Raw genomic sequence first — 24695 nt, forward strand, 5'->3', positions numbered from 1 at the left:
CTTTCTACATAAATAAATGAAAAGGGCTGGGAATGTAGTTCAGTGGCAAAGTGTCCTTGGGTTCAATTCTCAGTACCCCCCCCAAAAAAATCAGCATTAAATCAAACAGACATGAGGTTCCCGACACGGTCCAATGCAGCTATAATGTCACTTGTGTGGTTCTCATAACTAGAAAACACATTGCTCGAATATAATTATGAGAAAACCAGTGAACCCTGGTGGAGGAACCGTCTACAAAACAGTTTGTATTTACTCTTCAAAAATGTCAATATTATGAAACACAAGGCAAAGCTGAGGAATCGTTCCAGATGAAAGGAACCAAGAGAGACCAGGCAACCAAATGCAGCGCCTGATTCTAGAGTCCTAGATGGGGGGCGGGAGGTTCTGACAAGCACATCATTGGGACAATGGTGAGATTTGGCGGGGATTGAACCCGTGGTCCTTTACCCCTGAGCTACATCCCTCATCATTTTAATTCTTTAAAATTTTGAGATGGGCTCTTGTAAGTTGCTGAGGCTGACCTCAAACTTGCCATCCTCCTGCCTCAGCCTCCCAAGTAGCTGGGATCACAGGTCTGCACCACCACACCCGGCTGGGTGAGACGTGTGTGTGTGTGTGTGTGTGTGTGGTTTTCCTGATAATATTGTAACAATGTTCAATATTTTGAATTTGTAACTGAAATATGGTTGTATAAGGGAATGCATAAGAGAACGTCCTTGGTCTTCAGAACAGAGGCTCAGGTCCAAAGTGGGCGAGGGGCTTGCTCTCCGCAACTCATCCTCAAATGGCTCAGGAAAAAGAAAACAGCAAAGGCCGGGAGGGCTGAGGCCCACGGGGGGGTCGGCTGGGTGAAGGGTGACCTGAGCCTTCCACGCAGCTCTGTTCTAGGTTTGAGATTGTTTCAAAATTTAAAAAATAAAGAATAAAAGCAAGCGAGCGAGTACATGATGCCGTGCTCTTCTCCTCTTTCAGAGAGGAAAAAAGAAACGGCCACTTTTCCCACGGCAGACATCTCCGTGGGCAGTGAAGTGCTTCCCAGTGTTCCTCAGACAGCGCGTGTGACAGTGGTTGAGGATGTCACAAGACACACTCTAAGTCGGAAACAGAAGCTGCCTCGCCTGAGAGAGGCCCTGGGTTCCACTCCCAGCACCAAGAAAGAAGGAAGAAAAAGGGATCAGAGGGATTGTCGACATCACCGTTTTGTTTCGTGAAACTTCAGTTGTATGTAGTTACGTGTGGTCCCGAGTGTCTACACCACGCACAGCTGTGTGCGTTAATGCGTCCCTACTGTGTGCTGCCGTTTTTAAAACATCTGGAAGCCGTGATGCTATGGTTGCCATCTGCCCGTCAGCTCTGTGGGCTGTCTGTGGTCCTGCATAATTAATAGCAAACACATCCACTCTCAAGTGTCCCAATTTAGATTATAATCATTCTTAAGCTGCTTTAATTCCATTTTATAGGACAGTGTAAACGATAGACAAAAAAAAATGTGTGTAGCTTTTTCTGGTTTTGTTTTGGTACCAGGGATCTAACCATTGAGCCGCATCCCCAGCCCCTTTTACTTTTTATTTAGACAGGTCTGGCTAAGCTGTTTAGGGCTTCGCTAAATTGCTGAGACTGGCCTGGAACTTGTGATCCTCCTGCCTCAGCCTCCTGAGTCGCTGACATTACAGGCGTGTGCCACCATATCTGCCAACACATGAGCTTTTAAAACATTCTTTACCCATGTCAGGTGCATTGGTGCACACCTGTAATCCCAGAATCTTGGGGAGGCTGAGGCAGGAGGATTCCAAATTCAAGGCCAGCCTCAGCAATTTAGTGAGGCCCTAAACAGCTTAGCCAGATCCTGTCTCAAAATGAACTAAAAAAGGCTGGAGGTGAACCCCTGGGTTCCATCCCGTGGGTGGGAGTCTGCCCACATCAGACTTGGTTTCGGGGGGAAGCTGGTAGGCGGTTACCGTGGACTCTGAAGTGCTAAGTCTCACAGTCCCTGCACATCGCCCCCGGGAGGCACCAGACTGCACCTTCCCTCCCACCGACACCAAAGACTGAACTTGGTTTCCAAAATGTCTTCTGACAGCCAGTCAGTGACGGAGTTCAGGAGGCACAAGTGGGTTTTACCTCACAGGAGACAGCCCCCATCACTTGGTGACATGCTGTCCCAGGACAACAGCAAGGACTGTCCTGAGAGCAAGGATGTCCCCGGCTTCCTGAGAAGCCGACTCTCAGTCACCGAGACACTTGCGGCTTCACCCTGAACATGAGCCTCTCAGCCAGCTGAGGCGGGGTCACCAGCCACAGCACCAGCTCTATTTTGAGGGTCGAAGGAATGTTTCAGCTCCTCACCATGGTTCAGTGGACCCCAAAACCCAGAATCAAGTAACTGGTGTTGACTGGCCCCCCTCAATGAGGTGAGGGTTCTATGCACACAACCAACTTACCCAGAGGCTGGTTTTTAAGCTGGGGTTGGGGGATCAGGGTTACCCTCTGACCTGGTTAGGAAAGGGCTGGTGGGAAGATCCATCGGCCAACTGCAGGGTGACGGACTCAGAAACAGTTGAAGAAACGAGGAGTGCACACTCATGATCCCACTTACTCAGGAGGCTGAAGCAGGAGGATCTCAACTTCAAGGCCAGAACCTGCAACTTATTTTGAGAACTTGTGCTGGAGGCTGGGGATACAGCTCAGTTGGTAGAGGGCTTTCCTCGCATGCACAAGGCCCTGGGTTCACTCACACACACACACACACACACACACACACACACACACACGGTGCTGAAGTGCAGGTGAATGGTAGAGCACTGGCCCAGCACACGTGAGGCTCTGGGTCTGAGCTTCAGTACTGAGAAAACAAAACAAAAAATGGCTCAAGAATGTCGTCTACCTCAGGCCTTTTCGATTTCCCAGTATGAACTCGATTAGACGCATAGGGGCGGAGTACAGAGGTGGTGATGAATAGCACAATAGCGATCTGAATGTCAGGAGACACACTCTCCTGTCAGACTTCTGGCTCCGACAATCAGGAAGAATACTGGTGCCAATGCTGGGGACACCGTGTGTCATTTCTATGCTATCAGAATTATCTATTTTAAATGTCACCTTCCGTCAGCCCACACAGGTACCCACACACAGGTGCAGCAAATGCAGACGAACCAGGTGTTCACCTCTCAGTGGTCACAGTAGGGAAGCAGGGACCTTGTCATGACGCAGTGTCCCCTCTACCCAGCTCCTAGGGTGGGTGCTCAGCATGTATCTGTTGGATGATCTCATATAATTTCAAACAAGAAAGTAGCCTTTTTGCAAGTCTATCTTTATTTGTAAAAAATAATATACAACTAAAGCTAATTTGATTTTTTAAAATCAAAGTTCATTTAGTGATAATGTATATTTTATAATAAAATTGTAGTAAAATACTGACATTTGATAGTTTAAACAAAGTATTATTCATGTAAAAATTATGTTATATCATGTAAAATTTAATTAGAAAATTCATAGTTCACAAAAGTACATATATTTTGTTGACAGCTTGAGAACGTTATCATAAACTTACTTAAGATACACAACAGAATTCACAGTTAGGCTTGACATTTAGTACCGTAAGATTTTACACTGGACCCACTGATATTTGTGTTAATAAGGTGCACTTGAAATAACCGATTCAGACTACCTACCAATGAGTTGATATTTTATTGTATAACCAATCTATTGGTTTTACAATATGTCTAGTAATCAATTATTCCGCCAATAATTTAAAAGACAGAGATTGAGTTGAAAACACCAGACATATCTCCTTAATGGGATAGTTAAAATAAAAAGCATTAGCAGCCTTGATCTCCATTTTCATGAACAGATACAAGATAAATCTGTATTTTACAGTTAAAATTTGTACAAAAGTCAAGCCCTGAAGTATTTTTTCCCCAAGAGAAAAGTTCTAATGTTAAAACTTTGTTTAAAAAAAAAAAGTGGGGGGAGAGGGGGGAGAGAGGGAGGGAGGGGAGGGAGGCAGGGGGAGGGGGAGGGGAGGGAGGCAGGGGGAGGGGGAGGGAGGGAGAGGGAGGGAGTGGGGAGAGGTAGCATGTAAAGTGTTCTTACTTAATGTTGGACCCTCGCACCAACCACCTTCTGTCAAACATGAATGGAACCTTCTGCGTCTACCGATCTCTTGCCGCTCAAGAGTGCAGTTTCTAAGACTCGGAATGTCAGAGCAGGAATGCCGCTGCCAAGGGGGCAGATGGCCACCGTGCGGCCAGCTGGCGGTTTCTGGGTGACATGCCTAGTGGTGATGTGAACAGCACAGTGACGTCCTGAGTCCAGTGGTTGCACTCCTCAGGACTTGGCTTCTTCATATGCTCCACCATGAACTGAGAGCGTCCTTCAACACGGAGTCATTGGGATCTTCATTGTTTTAACAGCACACAATTGTCACAAGTGTGTCCACACTAGCCCTACGAAGGCTGATCAATAAATAACTCCTCGAGCCCCAGGGGCTCCCGGCCTGCATGCTCGGCGTCTGCACGCGACCCAGCGGGACCAGCCAGGGATGAAAGCAGCAGCTTCTAACCTGTCCTAGTTGATGGGTTGGAAAGTAATAAATAGCCACGAGCCCGACCTGCTGTGGACGAGCACAGCTCATAAAGTGAAGACAGTTTTCTAGAAATCCCAAAGGAAAACCCAACTGTTTTTGTATGAAAGTGCACGTTTGTCCTGTGTGTGAAGACCTTTTTAATCCAGGGTGACCGTACCAGGGAGGACGTGAAGAGCCATCAAAGGGAGCGACTCCAGTGGGACCTGGAAAGAGGCCCGGCTGGGGGACAGCTCCTAGGTGGCCAGTCATGGCACTGACTTTTAGGGCATCCGTCCTGCCGCACAGAACCAGTCTGCACCCAGGAAGCTGCGGCCAGGCGAAGCCACCGTGAGCAGCCGTCACAGCCTCAGGACCGGGGACGGAGCTCCTGTGCTGTGCAATCTGGGAAGCAACTCCTCGAAATGGCGACCGGCTTCTCAGGAACCGGGGTAAAGATACATTTGAGAAAACAAGTGGTTAAAATGAACAACAGAGGAACAACACTGGAAAAAAATCAAAACATAATACCGGGAACAGAAGGACTGAGGTCCCCAGTGTACAAAGGAGGCCACCAGCCCTCCTCACATCAAATTTAAGAACATACAGGGAAAACCGACGGGGCTCTGCACAGCAGGTTAAACATGCAGCCACTTCAAGCAGAAATGACCCAGCGCCGCACGCAGGTCTGGGAATGAGCGCCAACGTCCAGTTCTCCAGAGAAAAACACAACAGCACGTGATTTCACAAGCCAAGGCCCCTTGTTTTAGACTTAAATCCAGCTCAGAGTCCCGGGTTTATCTCAGCAGCACTGCCCACTTTAACCCCAGGTCAAGGCCGCAGCCCTCTTCCATGCCCACCCCTCGCCTGGTTCACAGGTATATGCTCCAGTCCCAGCCAGTCCCCAGAAAACCTCAGCTATGGCTTCACAAGGTTATGATTGTCCCATCTTCCTCCAAGAGTTTTTGATCTGGAGCTCGGGTTTCGAATTCCGTGTTTGTGCCACTTGCTACGGGTGCTAAGCTCACATCGTGGGAAGAAATAAAACCGTTCTGCCCGGACTCAAAACTGAGTTCTATCTGTGTTAAGGACTCCAGGCTCTCGGCCTCGGGGACGGCCTTGGGAATCTGCTGCGGCACGCCGTTGTCCTCAATGACGATGTCGTCTTCATCGCTGTCCTCGTCCTCTGGCTCGAAGCTTGGTTCCATCTGCTGCGGGTAGCCCACAAGGCTGTTATCGGTGGACTGGCCGGAGCTGCCGGAAGTCCGACTATTCCTGACAACATTGTTCCTCTGGTTCGCTGGTCTCACCGTGATGATGAGGTTGCGGCTGTTGGCGATCATCATGTCAGTCACTTGGTCAAGACTCTTCCCTGAGACTTCGATGCCGTTGACCTCTAAGACCTCGTCATTGACAGCCAGCAGTCCTGTGCTTTGAGCCAGACCCCCTGGGACAAGCCTGGAGATGAAGATCCCAGGGACCTTCTCCAGCCCGTGTGGCGTGACTCGGACACTTGAGCCGTCCCGGATGTAGAACCCCAGGGGCTTCTCGGTGCCGTATTTGTACAGACGAACCCGACGGTGTGTTTCCGGGAGAATGTCCACGTCTATGATGGAAGACACAGGCCTGAAGTCCTGGGGCATACTGATGACTATGTGTGGCTTTTTTCTGTGGTTGTCAGGACGTAACACATTGGTCAAAACGTTCTTCTTCTTTATCAGCGTGTCAGTACCGAAGGCACTGTAGTCTGCTTCTTCTGTTTAAAAATAAAATAAAATAGTTACAGAGACACTGTAGAAATGATCATTTGCCGCAGTTCAATCTGTACAGGGAGGACAACTCGAATGTACTTGGTACATAAACTAAATATCACATCATTCTAGTCAGGACATCACAGTGCGATGTGCCACACCCCAGAACAGCCACTAGGGGGCCTCTCAATCTCACATCACAAAGTCACCAGCTTGACACACGGCAGTGACTGTGGCAAACAAAGTTCTAATAGGTCTTACAAAGGTTTTTTTTGTTTGTTTGTTTGTTTTTAAGATGGGTCTAACTGTGTCGTCCAGGTGGTCTCAGGCAATCTTCCTGCCTCCGGAAACACAGGCGGAGGCTGCTCTGCCCGGCAGCACATGCATTCTTTACACATCATTTTAAACCAGCTACTTTAAATATGTTTTTCCTTCATTTGTTTAAAAGACTTCCAATTTGCATGCTTATATTCCACTCAAGGACACAAGAGGGATCCTTGATTCCCAAGTAAATCAATTCCAAGCAAAATCCAATAATCAACGCTGGAGAGGCTCTGGGGGAAGAGGAGCCCTAGCACACTGTTGGGGGACTGTGAATTAGCACAGCCACCATGGGGAGGAGCCCAGAGGCGCCTAGAGACCAGGCCCGGAGCCACCACAAGGCTCGGCCGCTCCACTCCTCAGTCTTGAACCTGAAGAATTACAGTCCTCTCACTTCGGGGACACACAGGCCTACGCTCACAGCAGCACAACTCACAACAGCCACACCAGGGACAGCCCAGGTCCGTCAGTGGATGAATGGATAAAGAAAGTGTGGCACTTACGTCCTGGAGTTAGATTCAGCCACCAAGAAAATGAAATTGTGGCATTTGCAGGAAAATGGATGGAACTTGGGAACATTATGTTAAGCAAAATGACCCAAACTCAGAAGGTCAAGGGTCAGATGCTTTCCCTCCCAGGTGGAAGCTACAGAGGAAAGAGGAGAAGAAAGGTGGCACAGAGGAGGGCCAAGGGAGGGCGTCTCATGGAAACTGAAGGGAGATCAACAGAGGACAGGGACGGAAGGAAGAGGGGAGGGAACCGGCAGGCACGGGGTCACACAGGCCTAATGGACCGTCCTACGTGAGCATGTGCAAACCTGTGACGACAAATCCCACCACGTACAACTACAGTGCACCAATCAGATATGGAAACAAGAACAAATCAAGTGGTTAGAAACAGGGCAGATAGTGTGATTAAACGAAGCTGGCGTGTAGCAAATACTTTGGGATTTTGATCTGCAAATGACTCTCTCCCTTGGTTTTGTATAGGTTTTTTTTTTTTTCTTTTCTTTTGGGGGGGTGGTACCAGGGATTGAACTTGGGGCACCTGCCCACTGAGCCGCATCTGCAACCCTATTTTGTATTTTATGTAGAGACAGGGTCTCACTGAGAGCTTAGCACCTCGATTTTTGCTAAGGCTGGCTTTGAACTTGCACTCCTCCTGCCTCAGCCTCCGTGTGTGGCACCACCTACGGGTTCCTAATCTTTCATTTTCCCAAAGAGGCAGAGGTATAGACGGGAGCGGTGGCACAGGCCTATAATCCCAGCAGCTCAGGAGTTCGCAAGTTCAAAACCAGCCTCAGCAACTTAGCAAGATACTGTTTCAAAATTTAAAAAAAAAAAATTTAAACGTGGGTGACTGGGGATGAGGCTCAGTGGTTCAGTGCCCTGGGTTCAACTAGTGGTATCAAAAGAGAGAAAAAAAAAATGAGGCCGAGGGTAAGATTTTTAACTTTTCTTCAGTGTGTGAAAGACAAAGTGCACTGGCACCCATGTCACAGTGACAGACAAGGAGGCCAGGCTCTGGCAAACCCGAGAGCTCCTAAGAAGGCACAGCTGCGCCGCAGCCCCGGGCAGGCTTTCTTCACGCCTTTACAAAGCCTTGTTTCCAGGCGAAATCTCGCCATTTTAAAACATTAACACCCCAATAAGAAAATACCTGTTTGCACCGAATTACAAACCTGGGGTTTGAGGTTAAAAGTCATCAATTTGTAATCTCTGACCTAAACTAAGGGAAAGAGGGGCCCCTGACCCAGACATTGTTCAACCCTGCGACTGAAGGGAGACGGTCTACAAGCAAAACATCAGAGGGTCAGGAGCGAAAAAGAAACAAAGTCAACAGCAAGAACAAAAGTTGAAGCCCTATCTTCAAACTGACTGGAATGAGGAGACTGGCGTGGCGCAGCGCGTGGTGCACTCGGAGGCTGTGGCAGAAGGATCCCAGGTTCAACTCATGGAGACCCTGCCCCATAAATAGAAATAAAATAAAATAAAAAAGGGACGTGGCTCAGGAATAAAGCACCCTGGGTTCAATCCCCAGTACGGCCGGGGAGGAAGGCAGAAGGTTCCCTGATCCCCAGAAAGAACTAGTCTGAAATTCTGGTCTCCAGGAAGCAACAGGCACTGCCTTCACCACCCAGTGCCCTGCTCTGTCCCCATTCTCACCCTCGGCGGTGACCATCACCTTCATCAAATAAGTTACATAGAAAGAACTGAACCAGTGGGCCAGCACGCCCAGTCCACAGCATGGTCACGGCCTGCGTCAGGGCACAGGGACACTTGTGTTCTTTTCTGATGCCACATGAACTCTTCCAAATCTACTTTGAGGTGAATGTGTAAGACTAGGGACCCCACTTGTGGCACTCCCCCCACCGGGACTCTCTTGGTTTCTAAGGTATTTACACTGTGTTCTTACAGAAACCGAAAGTTACTTACAATTTGGTGTTGGAAACAAGTCTGCTGATACACGAGGCTTGCTTCTCTGCAAATTTTGGCTAAGACTTTATTAACATTATCTTCTACTGAGTGTGTTTTCTCAAACACACACACACACACAACACACATACACACTCTTTAAATTTTAAAACAACCAATGATGAAAGCCTACACAACATTTATAAGGGAAATTCCAGAGTACAGACTGAGAACAAAGCCAAGTTGCCCACAAACCCGCTCATGGGAAACCTGACCAAAAAACCTCCGAATCTGCATAATTTGGCATCGCATCCCGACTCCATTTGAATGCTCTCTGCTAAATTCTCAAAAGCAATATGCTCCAGCACAAAGGCACCTTTGTTCTCCCATCTAGCTAATCAGTTTCCAGCCACTGGGAAAGAAATATTTTGGCAGAAAGCCAGGGTGCAGGGTGTTAGTGTAAAGTGTAAAGGTGAATGTCCACCAGGAACCCAGCGACTTTCTACGAGTGTGCACATGGGAGCACTCAACTCGGGGCGAGGCCGGAGTCTGCGCACCTGACGCACAGCGAGCCTCCACTGTATACAGCCAGATCCCACCACAGGCAGGACGCAGGCCCACGGAGCAGAACTACCAGCCAGCGTCACCGAGCCAGCAATCCCAGCCACCTACAAGGAACCAGGACCCACCTGGAAGGCCTGAGCAGCCAGTGGACGTGGCCACGCTCACCAGGCCAGTCCCTGAGGCTGACCTACGGGGAGAACGACAGGGCCTCCCTCAGCTCTTACTCCTTCGCATTGGTTCTGCAAAGCCTGCTCACCTGAGCCAGAGGAAGTAAGGGCCACTATGAGCAGCAGGCATAGAAACAAGAAATAAACTCTTGTCGTGAACAAAAAGCAAATCTGAAAACAAGAAACAGCTCTCCATGAACCCCACTGGCCCCACAGGGTCAGACCAGCCAGCCAATCAGTGACCATGCGCAGCGAGGGGTCACGAAAGCCAAGAGGTGCCCACTGGAAATTCAGAGGGAGACAGGAAATAAAATTACTGTTTAAAACGTTCTAATCCAGGGGTCTGACAGTTGTTCCCATCAAGGGTCAGAGAGACCTGTCTTAGGTACTGCCGTCCCTTGCAAAAGCAGCCATAGGCAGGACATAGAAGGAGCAGGGAAACTTATTTACAGAACACAGCCGCAGTCCTTAGTTTACAACTGCTCTAACGCAAATGGTTAAATAAATACATCTGGCAACCTTGAAAAGACTGAACAACACTTCAAGCAATATTCAAAATTTACAGATCCCTCCATTTCCCAGTATAGAAAACATTCAGTAAACACTATATGCCAGGCATCGTGCTCTGTGGGGCAGATTCAGAGAACAAAACAGACATGGCACCTGTTTTCAGGGTGCTTACTGTATAAAATTGGAAAGGACGGTGACTAACAAATGTCACATAACTACAGCATCACAAAGGCACAGCTAGGCACAAACGCGTCACCTCGACCCTCAGGAGATTCTAGGCAGCCTCGCCAACCTCACCCTCGTGAGACCTGTCTCAAAATTTATTTTTAAAAAAAGCGGGGCTGGGGAGGGGGCTGGGGGTATGGCTCAGCGACAGGGTGCTTGGGTTCAATTCCCAGCACCTCTCTCTCCACACACACACACACACACACACACACACACACACACACACAGGTGCTGAGGGCAGGAGCCTGGCTTGGTGCTAAGAAGATATTTCTTCAGGAAATCGAGGTTTCTGCTGAGACTAGAAAAGCCCAGGAGCTAATCAGGGAGAAGGAAAGAAGAACATTCCGGGCACAGGATGCAACAGAGAAGAGCCAGGGCAGGCAGGTGAAGGGCAGTCTAGGTAGGGGAGGGGGAGAGTGAGGAGTCCAGAGCCCACCCCAGGGGGCTGGGGCAGCCACAGGCAGGGCCTCCAGCAAAGTGTTGACCTTTGTGGACTTTGCCTCAGGCCAAGGGAGGAAGCCAAGGATTTCAAGGGGAGTGATGGTAATCTCATCTGGTCTGTCCACAAACTCCATGTGGCTGCAAGCTGGAAGTGACCAGAGGGAGGACGGGAGGGTACGCAGTGAGTCAGCACGGCGCCTAGCTGCAGCAGAGGCGGTGAGGACCGGGAGCACAGTTTTAACAGTCACGGTGACTGAGTGGAAAACAGGTATGTGCTCAAGGTGACACCCAGGTTTCTGTCATGAGGAACTGGTGTCACATGTTCAGATGTGACTCTACAATCTCTTCATTTCTGGGGTCATACCTTTTGTTAAACCATATTTTGTAATTCACTACTAAAATGTATAGCCCTAGTCAGGGATGGTGGCAAGTATCTGTGATCTCAGCCCCTCAGGAGGCTGAGGCAGGAGGATCCCAAGTTCAAGGCCAGCCTGGGCAACTTAGGGAGACCCTGTCCCCCCCCCAAAAAAAAGGTTGGGGATATAGCTCAGTAAGCCCCTGGATTCGATTTCCAGTTCCATAAAATAAATAAATAAGTGATATTTATATCCCTTGGATTGTTTTAACAAACTCCTCTGAACAATCCAAGATGTGAGCACTCTTGTTGGATATGTAAAAACAGACAGTGATGCGGCAAAAAGTCTGGGTGCAGATGTTCTGGCTAGATGAGGCAGGCCTGGGGGTGCTCTGACACGTTACTGGGTCCGACTTGGCTGATCACAACTGGGAAACTTTGAAAAAACCCATTTTCCTGGCTGTATCCCATCCTACAGAAATGACCTGGGGTTTTGTCTTAAAAAAAAAAAAAAAGGGTATTTTTTAAAAGAATATTTTCCTAAAACTGTTCAGTGCATAGTTGTAGCATAAAAAATGAGAGAGAAAATTATTTTGTACCTTCTCTTCTCCCAAATACATCAGGATGAACTGTAATGCTCCAACAGGGGCGCTTGTCGAAGAGTTGAGAATCTTCTTTGTGAAAATAACTTTTAAGATATGTTTTTTGATTTATTTTTGTTTCTGTGATAACAGCCCACGAAATGGAGTGTTTTTTCTTTAAATAAATTGTTATAAAACATAAAACTTCAAGATATGCAACAATGCTATCTTGGATTGGGTCTATAAAGTAGTTTACACATTCAATTACTAGCTTTCACTTCAAAGACACATTTTTAGTAGAGTATCAAATTTTAAAAGATGACATGGTTTCAAAATCTAAATGGTTTTGGAATTTCCTTTTTTTAAAAATCACATTTCGGCTGGGGATATAGCTCAGTTGGTAGAGTGCCTGCCTCGCATATACAAGGCCCTGGGTTCAATCCCCAGCAACACACACACACACACAAATAATCATTTAAAAAAAACTCCCCTGGTACCACATCAAGTACAACTGCTGCCCAATTGATCCTTAATTGGAATATCAACAGCTAAGGAAACAGAATGTGCTGTAATTAAGCAGTCAAATGTAACTGTACTTAATGTCACCTTTTCTATTAGTTTCCTGAATTCACTGTTCATTAAGGTTTTCATAAAATCAGCCTTCTACTTAACCATCTGTTCGGCTTTGTTTAAAAGAAAAAAAGCACGGGCATGAATCACACCGCACAGTGTAAGTCTGTCACCAATTCAGATGCTGGGACGTGGCGGTAAACAGGACAGAAAACACAAGCTAGCACGCTCAAAGACGCGCTTCAGGTCTTCACAGGGAAACCGGGAGAGGTAGGAGGGTGGTCAGAAGAGACCCCCACAAAGCTGGCTGAGCTCAGCAGGGCAGCCAGGCAGGAGCAAGCCCAGCACAGGGCCAGCAACTGCACCAGGGAGGGACAGAAGGCAGGCAGCCCGGGCTGAGCCCAGGCACTTAGCCACTGAGCCACATCCCCAGCCCCTTTTATTTTTTACTTTGAGACAGGGTCTTGCTAAGTTGCTAGGGCCTCACTGAGTTGCTGCGGCTGGCGTGGAACTTACAATCTTCTTGCCTCAGTCTCCCAAGTTGCTGGGATCACAGGCATGTGCCAACACACCTGGCTGCCATCAAGGAGTTTTTAAACAGGAATGAATGAACCAACCTACTTTCATTTTTTGCTGAAGTCATATTTGCATTACATTTACATTTAAAATGTTTTAGTACTGGGGATTGAAACTAGGGTGCTTTACCACTGAGCTACATCCTCAGATCCCCCTAACTAGCTTTGTTTTTCTTTCAATTTTTATTTTAGGTCAGGGCCTCACTAAGCTGCTGAGGCAGGCCTCATACCTGCAATCCTCCCGTGTCAGCCTCCTGGGTCACCATACTTATATTCTCAAAACTAAAAATCTCGGCGCTGGGGATGTGGCTCAAGCGGTAACGCGCTCGCCTGGCATGCGCGGGGCACTGGGTTTGATCCTCAGCACCACATAAAAATAAAATAAAGATGTCGTGTCCACCGAAAACTAAAAAACAAATAAGCACTATCCTAGCATAGGCAGGGGCCTAGGTTCCATCTGGAGGACCACAAAACCCTTCCTGCTGAACGGACTGCCTGTTTCCCCTTCCCCCACTCTTCTGCAGTACAGGGACAGAACCCAAGGGCGCTCTACCACTAAGCTACATCCCCACCCTTTTCATTTTTTATTTTGGGTCAGGGTCTTGTTAAGTTACCCAGGTTGGCCTGGAACTTGTGATCCCCCGCCTCAGGCTCCAGAGTTGCCGAGATTGGTGTGCACCGCCACACCTGGCCCGGACGGCTCATCTCTCTCTAAATCAAGCTCTAGGAGACCTCCGACCTTTACCACACAGAAACACTTGCTCACATATAAACATGCTTCTAAGCTAGGATGGCCACAACAAAAATAGAAACATTCATAGGTCTCAACAGAGATCATGCCAAGGGGCTGGGGTTGTGGCTCAGTGGTAGAGCACTCGTCTGCTATGTATGAGGCACTGGGTTCGATCCTCAGCACCACAAAAAAAAAAAAAAAAAAAAAGATCACACCAAGCAGTAAGTAAAAATTTTAAAAGGAAATAGCAGAAGATAACTTTTTTTTTTTTGGTATCGGGAATTTAAACTCAGGGGTGCTTTACCACTGAGCCACATCCCCAGCCCTTTCTTATATTTTACTTAGAGACAGGGCCTCATTGAGTTGCTTAGGGCCTTGCTAAGTTGCTGAGGCTGGCTTTGAACTCAAGATCCTCCTATCTCAGCCTCCAGAGCCAGTGGGATTAGAGGCCACCACACCGGGCATGATAACTTTAAAAGATGATAGGACTCCTTGGGCATGAATGTGTTAATCTTCTAGGAGTAAAACATGTGACGGTTCAAAACCTGACTGACAATCTTTCGCTAACAAAGGGGATGATCCAGCAAAACTTTGTCTGATAGTTGTAGTTTAAAAACCATTCTGCATTTGAATAAGCAGCAACTAAATTTTTAATAAAAATTTTAACTGCTAATAAGAGAAGATCATTATTCAACCAAAATGACCCAAGTTAATTAGCCTAAGATGACCAGTTCCCTTCAACTGCTTTGTCCTCCTCACTCCTGGACGCGCTGTCGTCCTCCAGCATCCTGGTCTCGCCTTCCAGGGTCCTAGCCTGGTCTTCACTGCAGAGGCCCGCCACCTACTCCCCCACTCTCACCTGCCCCGTTCCAGGACCTCCAAGTCCAGCAGGCTCCAGGTCCTCATCCTGGCCCCAGTCTTCTGGACGGCATGTTCGACCCATCAGCCTGATAGATTATTTGTCCTAGGACCAAATTTTCTTTCCTAAATCAATCTCTCCTTCACCCTCCACTGCTTTTCGACTCGGCCCCAGCAGCCAGACGCAGCCTTCTCTGCACCAGCCGGTGTGACGCCCTGACTCAGCCGCTTCGCGGTGCACCTTTGTCCAGGGCTTTCCACGCCTCTCCCCCTCCTGGGCAGCTTCACGGTGGGTCTGCTGTCTAACACCTGCTCCTGGCTCTCTGTCCCAAGGCTACTACCCTTCTGGCCCATCCTGAGCAGCCAGAACCATCTTCCCAAGGCCAGGTCCTGGCCACGCTACACCCCAGCTGAACAGCTCTGACATTTGCCTCAGGAGATTCTGAAAGATTCTGTCAGTAAGTCAAGTGACAGGGACAGAAGTTGGAGGTTTATTTGTTGATGGATTTTAGTCTCTCCAAACCCAGAAAAGCAAAGATACACTATCAGTGGGATCTCAAAGCGGAGTGGTCCAAATAAACAAAGTTTTACCTTCAGGGTGATCACCACCCTTTTCTCAAACCACTTTCTGGTTCGTTCACCAACCTTTATGTTCTAAAGGCTCAATTATCCCAACACGGGCTCCACGCTCTCATGCTGGCTTCTTAGAAAACCTCAAACTTCTTACTAAACAGAAATGGCACACACCATGATGCCTACCCTGCCCACTTTGTGTGCAAACACACACACACACACACACATAGGAGGCTATAAAGTTTGAAAAATTTTGGGACTCCAAAAACATTTGAAAATGCCTGCCAGACAGTCACAGCAAATGTTCTTTTACGAGACTGCGCTTACACATCTCTGAATCCATGACTTGCTACCTCATTTTCCAGACAATTAACTAGTTTTATACTATTTCTGTGACAAGCATCCTAAAAAGGAAAAGAGAGAAGACATTTCCTGGGTGCCTACTGTAAGCCAGGGCGCTGCTCTGAACTGAGTAATCTGCAGTCACCCACAAGATATCATATTCAGCTGACTATGGGGCCCAAGCCTGCAATCCCAGCCACTTGGGGGCTAAGGCAGGAAGACCACAAGCATGAGGCCAACCTGGGCAAGACCCTTCGCAACTCAGAGACCTCAGGATCGAGTGCCTTGGGTTCGAGGCCCAGCAGCACACATAATTACCTCCACCCTGTAATGACACGGAGAGCTGGAAGACGAAGTGGGTGACAGAGCACTTACAGTGGGTCACCACCCAACTGCCAAGCTCTCATCACCGTCTTTCCACACGGACAGCAATCCAGTCAAGAAGCTGAGATGGGGCTGGGCTGGGCTCAGCCGTAGAGCACTCGTCTAGCAAGTGCGAGGCCCTGGGTTCGACCCTCAGCACCACATAAAAATAAGTAAATAAAATAAAGGTATTGTGTCCAACTAGAACTAAAAAATAAATATTACAAAAAAAGAAGGTGAAGATTTCATAAATTTCTAGTTTCTATTTTTAAAAAAGCCTAAGACGTTAAAACAAAAACATTTAAAAACAAATTTTCTAAAGTACACTCAATGTCTAAGTGTAAAAATACTAATTAAACCAACAATATCACACGTTTTGACCTACTTGTCCATTAACATGGTAAAGAGATTCACACAGCCCGGAATGGTGGTGAGCACCTGTGATCCCAGCGGCTGAGAAGGATCACGAGTTCAAAGCCAGCATCCGCAACTTAGCGAGACCCTGTCTCTAGATAAAATATTAAAAAAGGGTTGGGGATGTGGCTCGGTAGTTAAGCGCCCCCAGGTTCAATGTCTGGTACCAAAAAAAAAAAAAAAAAAGGATTTACATAGAATCTTTATTCACTAAGTTTGTAGCAAGTCTGTGTATCCAATCAAATGGGGGAAATACACTACTTCTATTTCTAAGAATTTTTCTAAACAATACTTACCTTTCTTTTGTATGAAGATCCTAAGCAGCGGGTTGGCTGTGGACACGGCCTTGTGATAGTTGTCGTCATTATTGATGGGCAGTAAGTCCCCGTGGATGTCGGCGTAGCCCACCAGCACTTCCACATTGGGTATCTTATGAACATGCTGCAGGAGGCCATAAAACTCCTCAAATTTTCCAGGTTTTGATCTTTCCAGTGAAAACCGACGAAACTCAGCTCCAAACTACAAACACAACATAGTGATTTTAGGAAAAAAAAAAAAGTAACAGAGGGACCCAGTTTGAAAACACACGGCACAGAAGCACACAAGCACAGCAGTGTTCCCCTTAATAAAGAAGATGGTCTCTCGTCAGCAGCCTCATTATCAGATTCCAAAACAGAAGAATGGCACAAGACTATGCCCCACTGCTGGTCTCTGAAGGGCACTCTCAGAGACGCAGGCCTCGCCCACTCCACGGTGCCCAGGCCTCCCTGGGCGCTGCCCTGCAGTGGCTCAGCCCAGAGCCTGCCTGGAGTCCAGACCCACAGCAGTGCTCTCCTCACTCTGCCGGGCCGGGGAGGACGGAGACATGCTCAGCCTTTATTCCGACCACTAGTAGAAAGCATCTGAGTTTCTTTTCCCGTAAAAGGAACTACCATCTCATGGGATGTGGCAAGAATCAATAGCAAGATATATAAAAAGGACTTTGAGCTTTTTGACAGGAAGGTCTGATGCAAGTGGGGGCACCACGTGAGGAACAGGCAGGCGGCGGCCATGCTCCGCGCTGCTGTGCCTGCCCAGCTGGTGTGCCTGCCCAGCGAGGCCCCGGCTGGAGCCCAGCACTGCCCCAAGTAAAAAGTACAGAGATAAGAACCTTCCCTGTGTTAAGGTAGAAACAGGCTTTATTAATACATCAAATGCACTGGCCAATTAGTGCAAGAAGTGTTTACGTGCTTAGCAGGTGCTGGACCCTGGGGATTGCAAGGCTCGGGCCTGCTTCAGAAGCTCCCTAATTAGTGGGCAAAGGGGATAATTACTGCAGGCAGGCACTGAGGGATCACAGATAAGAAGGAAGACACCTCCATCAGTGTCTCCCCTCATCTTCCTGTTGTGACTTTCAAGACTGCCTCCTGACACCTCTGCCCTCCCAAGGCCAGTTCACTGCAGTGTTCTTAGTCAAGATCGAGGACTGCCTTCACCCAGTCCGCCAACGGAATCTGGAACTTAATGTGGGATCCGCAAGAAAGGTTCATCAGCCTTCCTTGAAAAGTGTCCCAGTCACTTAAGCTTGGGAAATGCTACCTAACTTGAATCACCCTCTTACAGACATAATAAGGGCTCAGTTAAGTGGCTAGGGGTAGGGCTCAGCGGAGCACCTGCCTAGCATTTCCGAGGCTCTGGGGTCCATGCCCAGCACCTCGCCCAAAAAACACAAACAAAAATCTCAGTAAGTCCCAAGTAGAGGTTTTAGCTGCAGGTAGAGCTCAGTGGTAGAGCACGTGCTTTTTAAACCCATGTTTGCCAACCACTCTTTCAACCACCCATTATTACCAGGAAATACTGATACACCACTGGGACACCCACAAGCACCACAGAGAAAGTCCCCATCGTGACATTGTGAACAGTTTACAAATATGTCAGTTCATTTCCCAAAAGGCCCAAAGCTACCTGGACCCATTGTTTTTGCTCTATCTAAAACGTCCGCCTGTCTTGCTTACAGCCATACCACTCACTGGTTTTAAACTAAATTAAAATAAAAACTTACTACTTCTTACCTCTAATAATTAAAACTGTTTCCAAAATACATTCCTGGAACATAAATACTAACATTTGTCAAGAAAATAAGGTGACTCACACCTAAAGCTTTCAGAAAGCTCAGTCACACCTTCACATTTCAAGGTAAATAAAGTGAGGGAACACCCTTCCTATCAGTCTTCTGATGTTATCAATCCATGGTTTCTCCTCCATTTTCTAGATTCTGGTATCACAGTAGAGTCTAGTGCTTTCTGACTCATCCGCAGGCTGGCCCCTCCGCTGATGTGTGAATGGGAGTAACACCTAATAACTTAACACTTTAGTGCTTCTTGCCTTTGCAAAAGTTTTTGGATGAAATTCTTTGGTCAACATTTTTTTCTCTAGGTTAACTACTATGACAAGGACAATGTAAAACTGTATGGCTTCACAGTAGATGTGTCCTTTTACAAATGCTGGCAGAAAAGGGAAAAAAGAAATGGATGTGTCTCTTGCCACAAAACAAGAGGATTGAGAGAACTTTTTACTACATGAGAAAAAAACAGTACTATAGAAATAAATCTGCTGGTACATTCTAGGAATGCAAACCCAATGAATAATAAACCATGAATAATAATTAGGAAATGTTATGGCACAGAAACTCTTCTGGGGGCACTGAGGATCAAAGCCAGGGTCTTAAGCATGTTAAGTGAATACTCTACCACTGACCTATATCCCCAGCCCTGCTCCAAGGTTATTAAAGGACATCATTATGATTATTTAGAAGTTTCCCCAACTCTACAGGAACAATTAGGAAGATAAATCACTTACTAAAGAGGCCACATGATAGCGTGTATCACAAATTTAACTGGAGGTATATTTACATTATCCATTATTTTTATTATCTGTACTTTTTCTTAACCTGAGCAAAAGATAACAAAAACAAAAACCTCAGTTGACACTACTGTTTTCTATGCAAAAGAAAAATAGTTCCTAAAATGTGGATCTGCATTTTACCTAGTTTACCTACAACCTTGTCAAGATCAGTTTTGTAAAAAGCTGTGGTATCACTAAAGTAGCATAAGAGAAAATATTTTCAAAAATGTGGGCTGGGGTTGTCATCTAGCTCAGTTGCAGAGAGAGCATTTGCCTAGCATGCATGAGGCCCAGGGTTCCATCCTTAGCACTGAAAAAAAGGAAATCTTCTCAAATATTTTTTAAATGGTGAAGTTGACAAATGTTTCCTCCAATCCATTAAAAATACAATAAATACATTTAAGCCAGGCGCAGTGGCACGCCTGTAATCCCAGCAACTTGGAAGCCTGAGGCAGGAGGATCCCAAGTTCCAGGCCAGCCTTAGAAACTTAGCAAGGCCCTAAGCAACTCGGAGACTCTGTCTCTAATAGAAAAAAGGCTGGGGACACATTATTACCCTGTATACATATGTAATTACACAGGAGTTGGGACTCTGCACCATGTTCAGCCAGAGGAAGGAGTTGTACTCCATTTGTGAACAATGTGTCAAAAGTGCATTCTACTGTCATGTGTAACTAATTAGAACAAATTTTAAAAAATAAATAAAAAGGGCTGGGGATATGGCTCAGTGGTAGAGTGCCCTGGGTTCAATTTTCAGTTACAGCCCCCATACACACAATTTAAAACATAGGGTATATTTAAAAATAACACACACACACACACACACACAAAAGGTATCAGTCTCTCTATTGTGTCTATTTATCAACAGCCAGAACAATGGGGCCACATTTCATTCAGTGAACGTTTTCAGGTTGCTTTGTTTCTATTTGAGATGTGGAGTCTGACACAACGGCCCAGCCTGTAATTCCATCTATTCCGGAGGCTGAAGCAGGAGGATCACAAGTTGGGGCCAGTGACTGCAACTCAGCGACACCCTATCTCAAAATAAAAAATAAAAAGGGCTGGGGTTGTAGTTCAGTAGTAAAGTGCCCTAGATTTGATCTCCAGTACAAAAAAAAAAAAAAAAAAAAATTAAAGACATGGTTCACTAGAAGTGCAGAAAGGCAGGTCAAATTTATACCATGTGGTTTAGACTAAGTGTAAGAAAGTTCCACAGATCAACCAACAGAAGACAAGGCAAAGTGCCTAAAGCTCCAGTCTCCTGGTGCTCAAGGCTTCCTCCTACTAGAGATGATTTCCTGTTGGAGTGTATTATCAGTACACCTAGAATCCTTACTCATTCTTTCCTATGATAAAAATTTAAGGACTTTCTACCAAGATTAGGACCATAAACTGCCTTTCAGGATTATGCAATCTCACAAGTGTTTTTCTCTCCTTACCTCAACTCTCACAAACCCAAACTAGATTTATAACAGAAATGCCTCAAGAAGATTCAACCGCTGGGCAAGGAATCAAGACTGCAAGACAGTGCTGGAGGACAAGCTTTATATATTAAGTCACCTTAACCTTTTGTTCAAGCTATGCTGTGTCCCAAGGAGAACAGTGACAAGAGCGTATTCTTTATTTAAATTGTTATAATTAAGCTTCTATTTCTCAAACTAGAGCCTGATAGACATGTTCTTAAACCACAAATAACATTTAGAAACAAATGTAGATTTTCTTGATGTGATTCAGAGTTATAGAAACTTAGAGAACTTTGTTTATCAAACCTAGACCACTCCACCCACAGGAGCCTGGACGCTCTCCTTACCCCAATCACTCCTGGAGCAGGGCACATGGCACACACCTGTAACCCTGGCTACTCAGGGAAGTTGAAGCAGAAGGACCACAACAAATTCCAGGCCAGCAAGACCCCTCTCAAAATAAAAAACAAAAAGGGATGGGGTAAAGCAACCCTGGTTCAATCCCCAGTACCACAAAATAGATAGGTTAGTGAATACACACTCTGGATTCTGCATTCTCCCCGGTGCCCTTACCATCAGCGACGCTTCCTTATTTTTGTATTTGATATGATTCTACATCTCCTCTTTACATGGTCTGTGCCTCTCGACTTTTTTTCCCGTACCAGAGATTGAACCCAGTGGGTTCTCCACCATTGCTCTACATCCCCAGCCTTTTTATTTTTGAGACAGGGTCTCACTAAATTGCTGAGGCTGGGCTCCAACTCCCTAGTTGCTGGAATTACAGGCATGTGCCACCAGGCCAGCTCCCAATTCTATCTTACATATTCTCAGGGTCCAGCCAGTGCCCTCTGACTTATGTTCAATAGTGTCTATAAAAGTTATTTGGTAAAAAGGCTTTAAGTGAAAGGCTTTATCACAAAGCAGAGCCTGGGCTAGTCAAAACCTTTCTGATCCCATCTTCTCAACTCATACTTCTCTGGGAACAGACTACATGATCTAGGCTTCTTTTGGCTCTTCAACTCATGAAAAGCTTGCTGAAAAAGTCCAGTGTCTGCTGATCACCTTCAAATTCCAGCTGAAAACCTCCATCGGAAAGCATTCCCTAACTAATCCCCATGGACTACTCTGCTCACCGAGCCTTGAGATTTAGGAATTCGGTGGATACCAAAGTAATTATCAGCAGATTGGCATACCGGTGGTCAAGGGTGAAAGCACTTAATGTGAAAAGGTAGCAAGGTGGAATGAAAAGAGCAGCGACTCGAGTGCAGAGTGCCACTCCAAGGTAAGGTGATAGTGCTAATTTCATAGATTAAATGCATACCAATGTGAGAACTAGAAAAAGCCACAGGAGGAAGCAAATCTAACTTTAAGAGGGTTGCTTAGTTCACCGGGATCCCCTTTCATTACTCGATGCACCCCAGAGCCACGGAAAGGGGGACATTATGTGACAACTTGGTTTCCCAAAAGCCTTGTACCCGTGCCCAGCAGGTAGGATTCCCCCAAACCTTTTGCTGCACCTTGCATTCAAACGCTCCCCATGCTCGGGAACACCTGGCCCTCACCCCCACCCTGAAAACGAGAACCAGGCTCAGGGAAGAGATGAGGCGCCCGCCGGGGTCGGGAGCGGCCACGGCGCCCCCAGCCCCCGGCCCCCACTGCCGCGGTGCAGAGGTCCCGATTCGGCGGCTCCGCAGCCCCGCAGTCCCCCGGCCCCGCAGCAGCCCCGCAGCAGCCCCGCAGCCCCCCGCCCGCCGGCCCGGCCCCGCGCACCTTGCTCTTCACCTCCATGGTGCCCAGGCAGCCGCTGCCCGCCCCGTGCCGGTGGCCGCGGTTCATGCTGAGGCGCGGCCCGCGGCGGCCTCCTCGGGCCGGCCGCCACTCAGGAGCGCGGGCAGCGAGTGCGCGGCCGGCGGGCTCGGAGCGCGGCTGCGGAGCGGCGCCCGGTCACAGGCACCTGCAGAGGGGGCGGCCGCGCCTGGGGCGGGCCGCGCTCAGCTCGGCTGGGAGAGCTGCTCACTCGGCGGGACCGAGGGTCGGACTGGCGACGCGGCGGGCGGGGACGCGGCTCCCTCCCTCCGTGCCTCGGGGGCGGCGGCAGCCGCGGCGGAGGAGGAGAGGGCGGAGCAGAGGCCAGTGGCTCCGCAGCCTCGCTCTGAGTCTCCTCCTCGGCGCGCCCGCGCGCGCGAACCCGAGCAGGCCAGAGCCGCGGCGCGTGCGCGCGCTCACCTGCCGCCTCCGAGCAGCCTCGGCCGCTCGCGCTCCGCCCACACCCAATAGGAAGCGCGCACCTGCGCTCGCAGCGCCAACCAATCGATACACGGCTCGCCCGGCGCATGGGCGGACCGCCTTCTCCAAATCCCCGCCCACAGCCACGCAATTGGTCCCGCGCTTCAAGGGAGGGGCGGGATCACCTGAAGCCGTGGGCCTACTCTAAGGACCCAGCAAGAGATCTGGAAGGCGCATGCGCTGACCCTGGAGTTTCCGCCCCGGGAAGGCAGCGCAGGGAGACCGGCCGGAAGCGCGAGCGCACCTGGTGGAGAATCTAGAGATGTGAACTTATTGCGCACGCGCGGACGCGCGCCTGGTTGCCCAGCTGGAGCTCGCGTTGCTAGGCGCGCGCCAGTCAGATGCCTGTGCTTGGGGTTGGAGCGCGCGTCCTTGTCAGTCGTCGTGGCACGATGGGGCTGTTAGGATTCCCCGTACCCTCCTCCTCGTCCATTCGGGATGCCCCTCGGCTACCCTCTCGTGTCGGCTGCAACTCTTGGTCGCAACATTCAAGTTTTCCCACGTGTGCAGCATTACCCGGGAGAACCTCGGTCCCGCTCCGCACCTCCCTGCCCTGCAGCTCCGCACCTCCCTGCCCTGCAGCTCCGCACCTCCCTGCCCTGCAGCTCCGCACCTCCCTGCCCTGCAGCAGGGCCCGGGCGCCGGGTGCGCGCCGGGAAGGGAGGAACGCGGCCCAGGCCGGAGGGCTCCGCGCAGGTCCCGGCTGCCCGAGCAGTTTGCAGCGGCCTCTCGGGGCTTTCTTTTAATTTTGAACCTCTGAAGTCTCCCTCCAGCCATTCTTGGCTGCTGTTTCCACAGCGCCAGCTTCAGGACTGTGTTCAGTTCCCTTTCTCTAATGCACCGACCGTTCTCGGCGCCCTGGGGAGGCGAGATTGCAGATTATGGCTGCAGGGGACCCAGCAGCCCCCACCCCCTGAAGGCTCAAGCTGTTGGAACCGGGAGCCAGGACAGGGCTGCGCTGGTGGCAAGCTGGGGTTTCCAAGGAGGGAAGTGGCATAAGGGCGTCATTCACGGCGAACCCCTCCTGATACCTGTACCTCTCCTGCCCAGCCTCTGGCAAGTTCCAGTTTTCTCATTTCTCTTTGAATTTTACGAATCACCTGCCACCACCCGGAATGAGAACTCCCACCTGTGCTTTGCCCACAGGGAGCGCTTGGCACAGAGCCTGACACAATTGTGTTTGCGGGTGCTGGAGCTGGGTTGGTTTTTCCTGGCTACCTTTGCTCCCCGGGTTCAAAAGTGAGGAGCATCTTTCTCCTGGAGGATCCGGTTCATCAAATGTTTGTGGAGATTTTAAGGCTGTGGCTGTGGCTCAGTGGTAGAGCACTTGCCTGGCATGTGTGAGGCACTGGGTTCCATCCTCAGCACCACATAAAAATAAACAACGGCATTCTGTCCATTTACAACTACAAAAAAAAAAGAAAAGAAAAGAAAAATAGAAAGATTTTAAGGCTTGTCAGGCCACCTGATGGAATGGTAAGCCTGCCTCCCCACACCCTGGTAGAAAGTGCTGATGTGATTGAAACTCAGTGTGATGGACGGCCACCCGCCTGACACTCTTTAACTGTTTGAATTAGTACATCAGTTCTCAACTTTTGGGGTCTCAAATTTTACACTATTAAAAATTACAGGATACTGGGGCTGGGTTTGTGGCTCAGCGGTAGAGCGCTCACCTAGCACGTGCCAGGCCCTGGGTTCAATCCTCAGCACCACATAAAAATAAATAAAATAAAGATTACTGTGTC

General features: G+C 48.4%; 1 protein-coding gene across 1 annotated transcript; it reads right to left on the reverse strand.

Annotated features, from left to right (window-relative positions):
- Positions 1 to 3293: 3293 nt before the first annotated feature.
- Pard6b (par-6 family cell polarity regulator beta) lies at positions 3294 to 22590 on the reverse strand. Its single transcript, XM_046433797.2, has 3 exons — positions 22435 to 22590; positions 16615 to 16837; positions 3294 to 6317 (listed from the first exon to the last, which is right to left on the reverse strand). The coding sequence occupies exons 1-3, from the start codon at positions 22498 to 22500 to the stop codon at positions 5488 to 5490; spliced, it is 1119 nt and encodes a 372-aa protein (XP_046289753.1). The 5' UTR covers positions 22501 to 22590; the 3' UTR covers positions 3294 to 5487.
- Between the last annotated feature and the right edge of the window lie 2105 nt (positions 22591 to 24695).

Source organism: Marmota monax, unplaced genomic scaffold (assembly GCF_021218885.2).
Source record: "Marmota monax isolate L192 unplaced genomic scaffold, Marmota_monax_Labrador192_F-V1.1 WCK01_AAM20220418_F8-fsc00014, whole genome shotgun sequence".
In the NCBI taxonomy this organism is placed as follows: Eukaryota; Metazoa; Chordata; class Mammalia; order Rodentia; family Sciuridae; genus Marmota; species Marmota monax.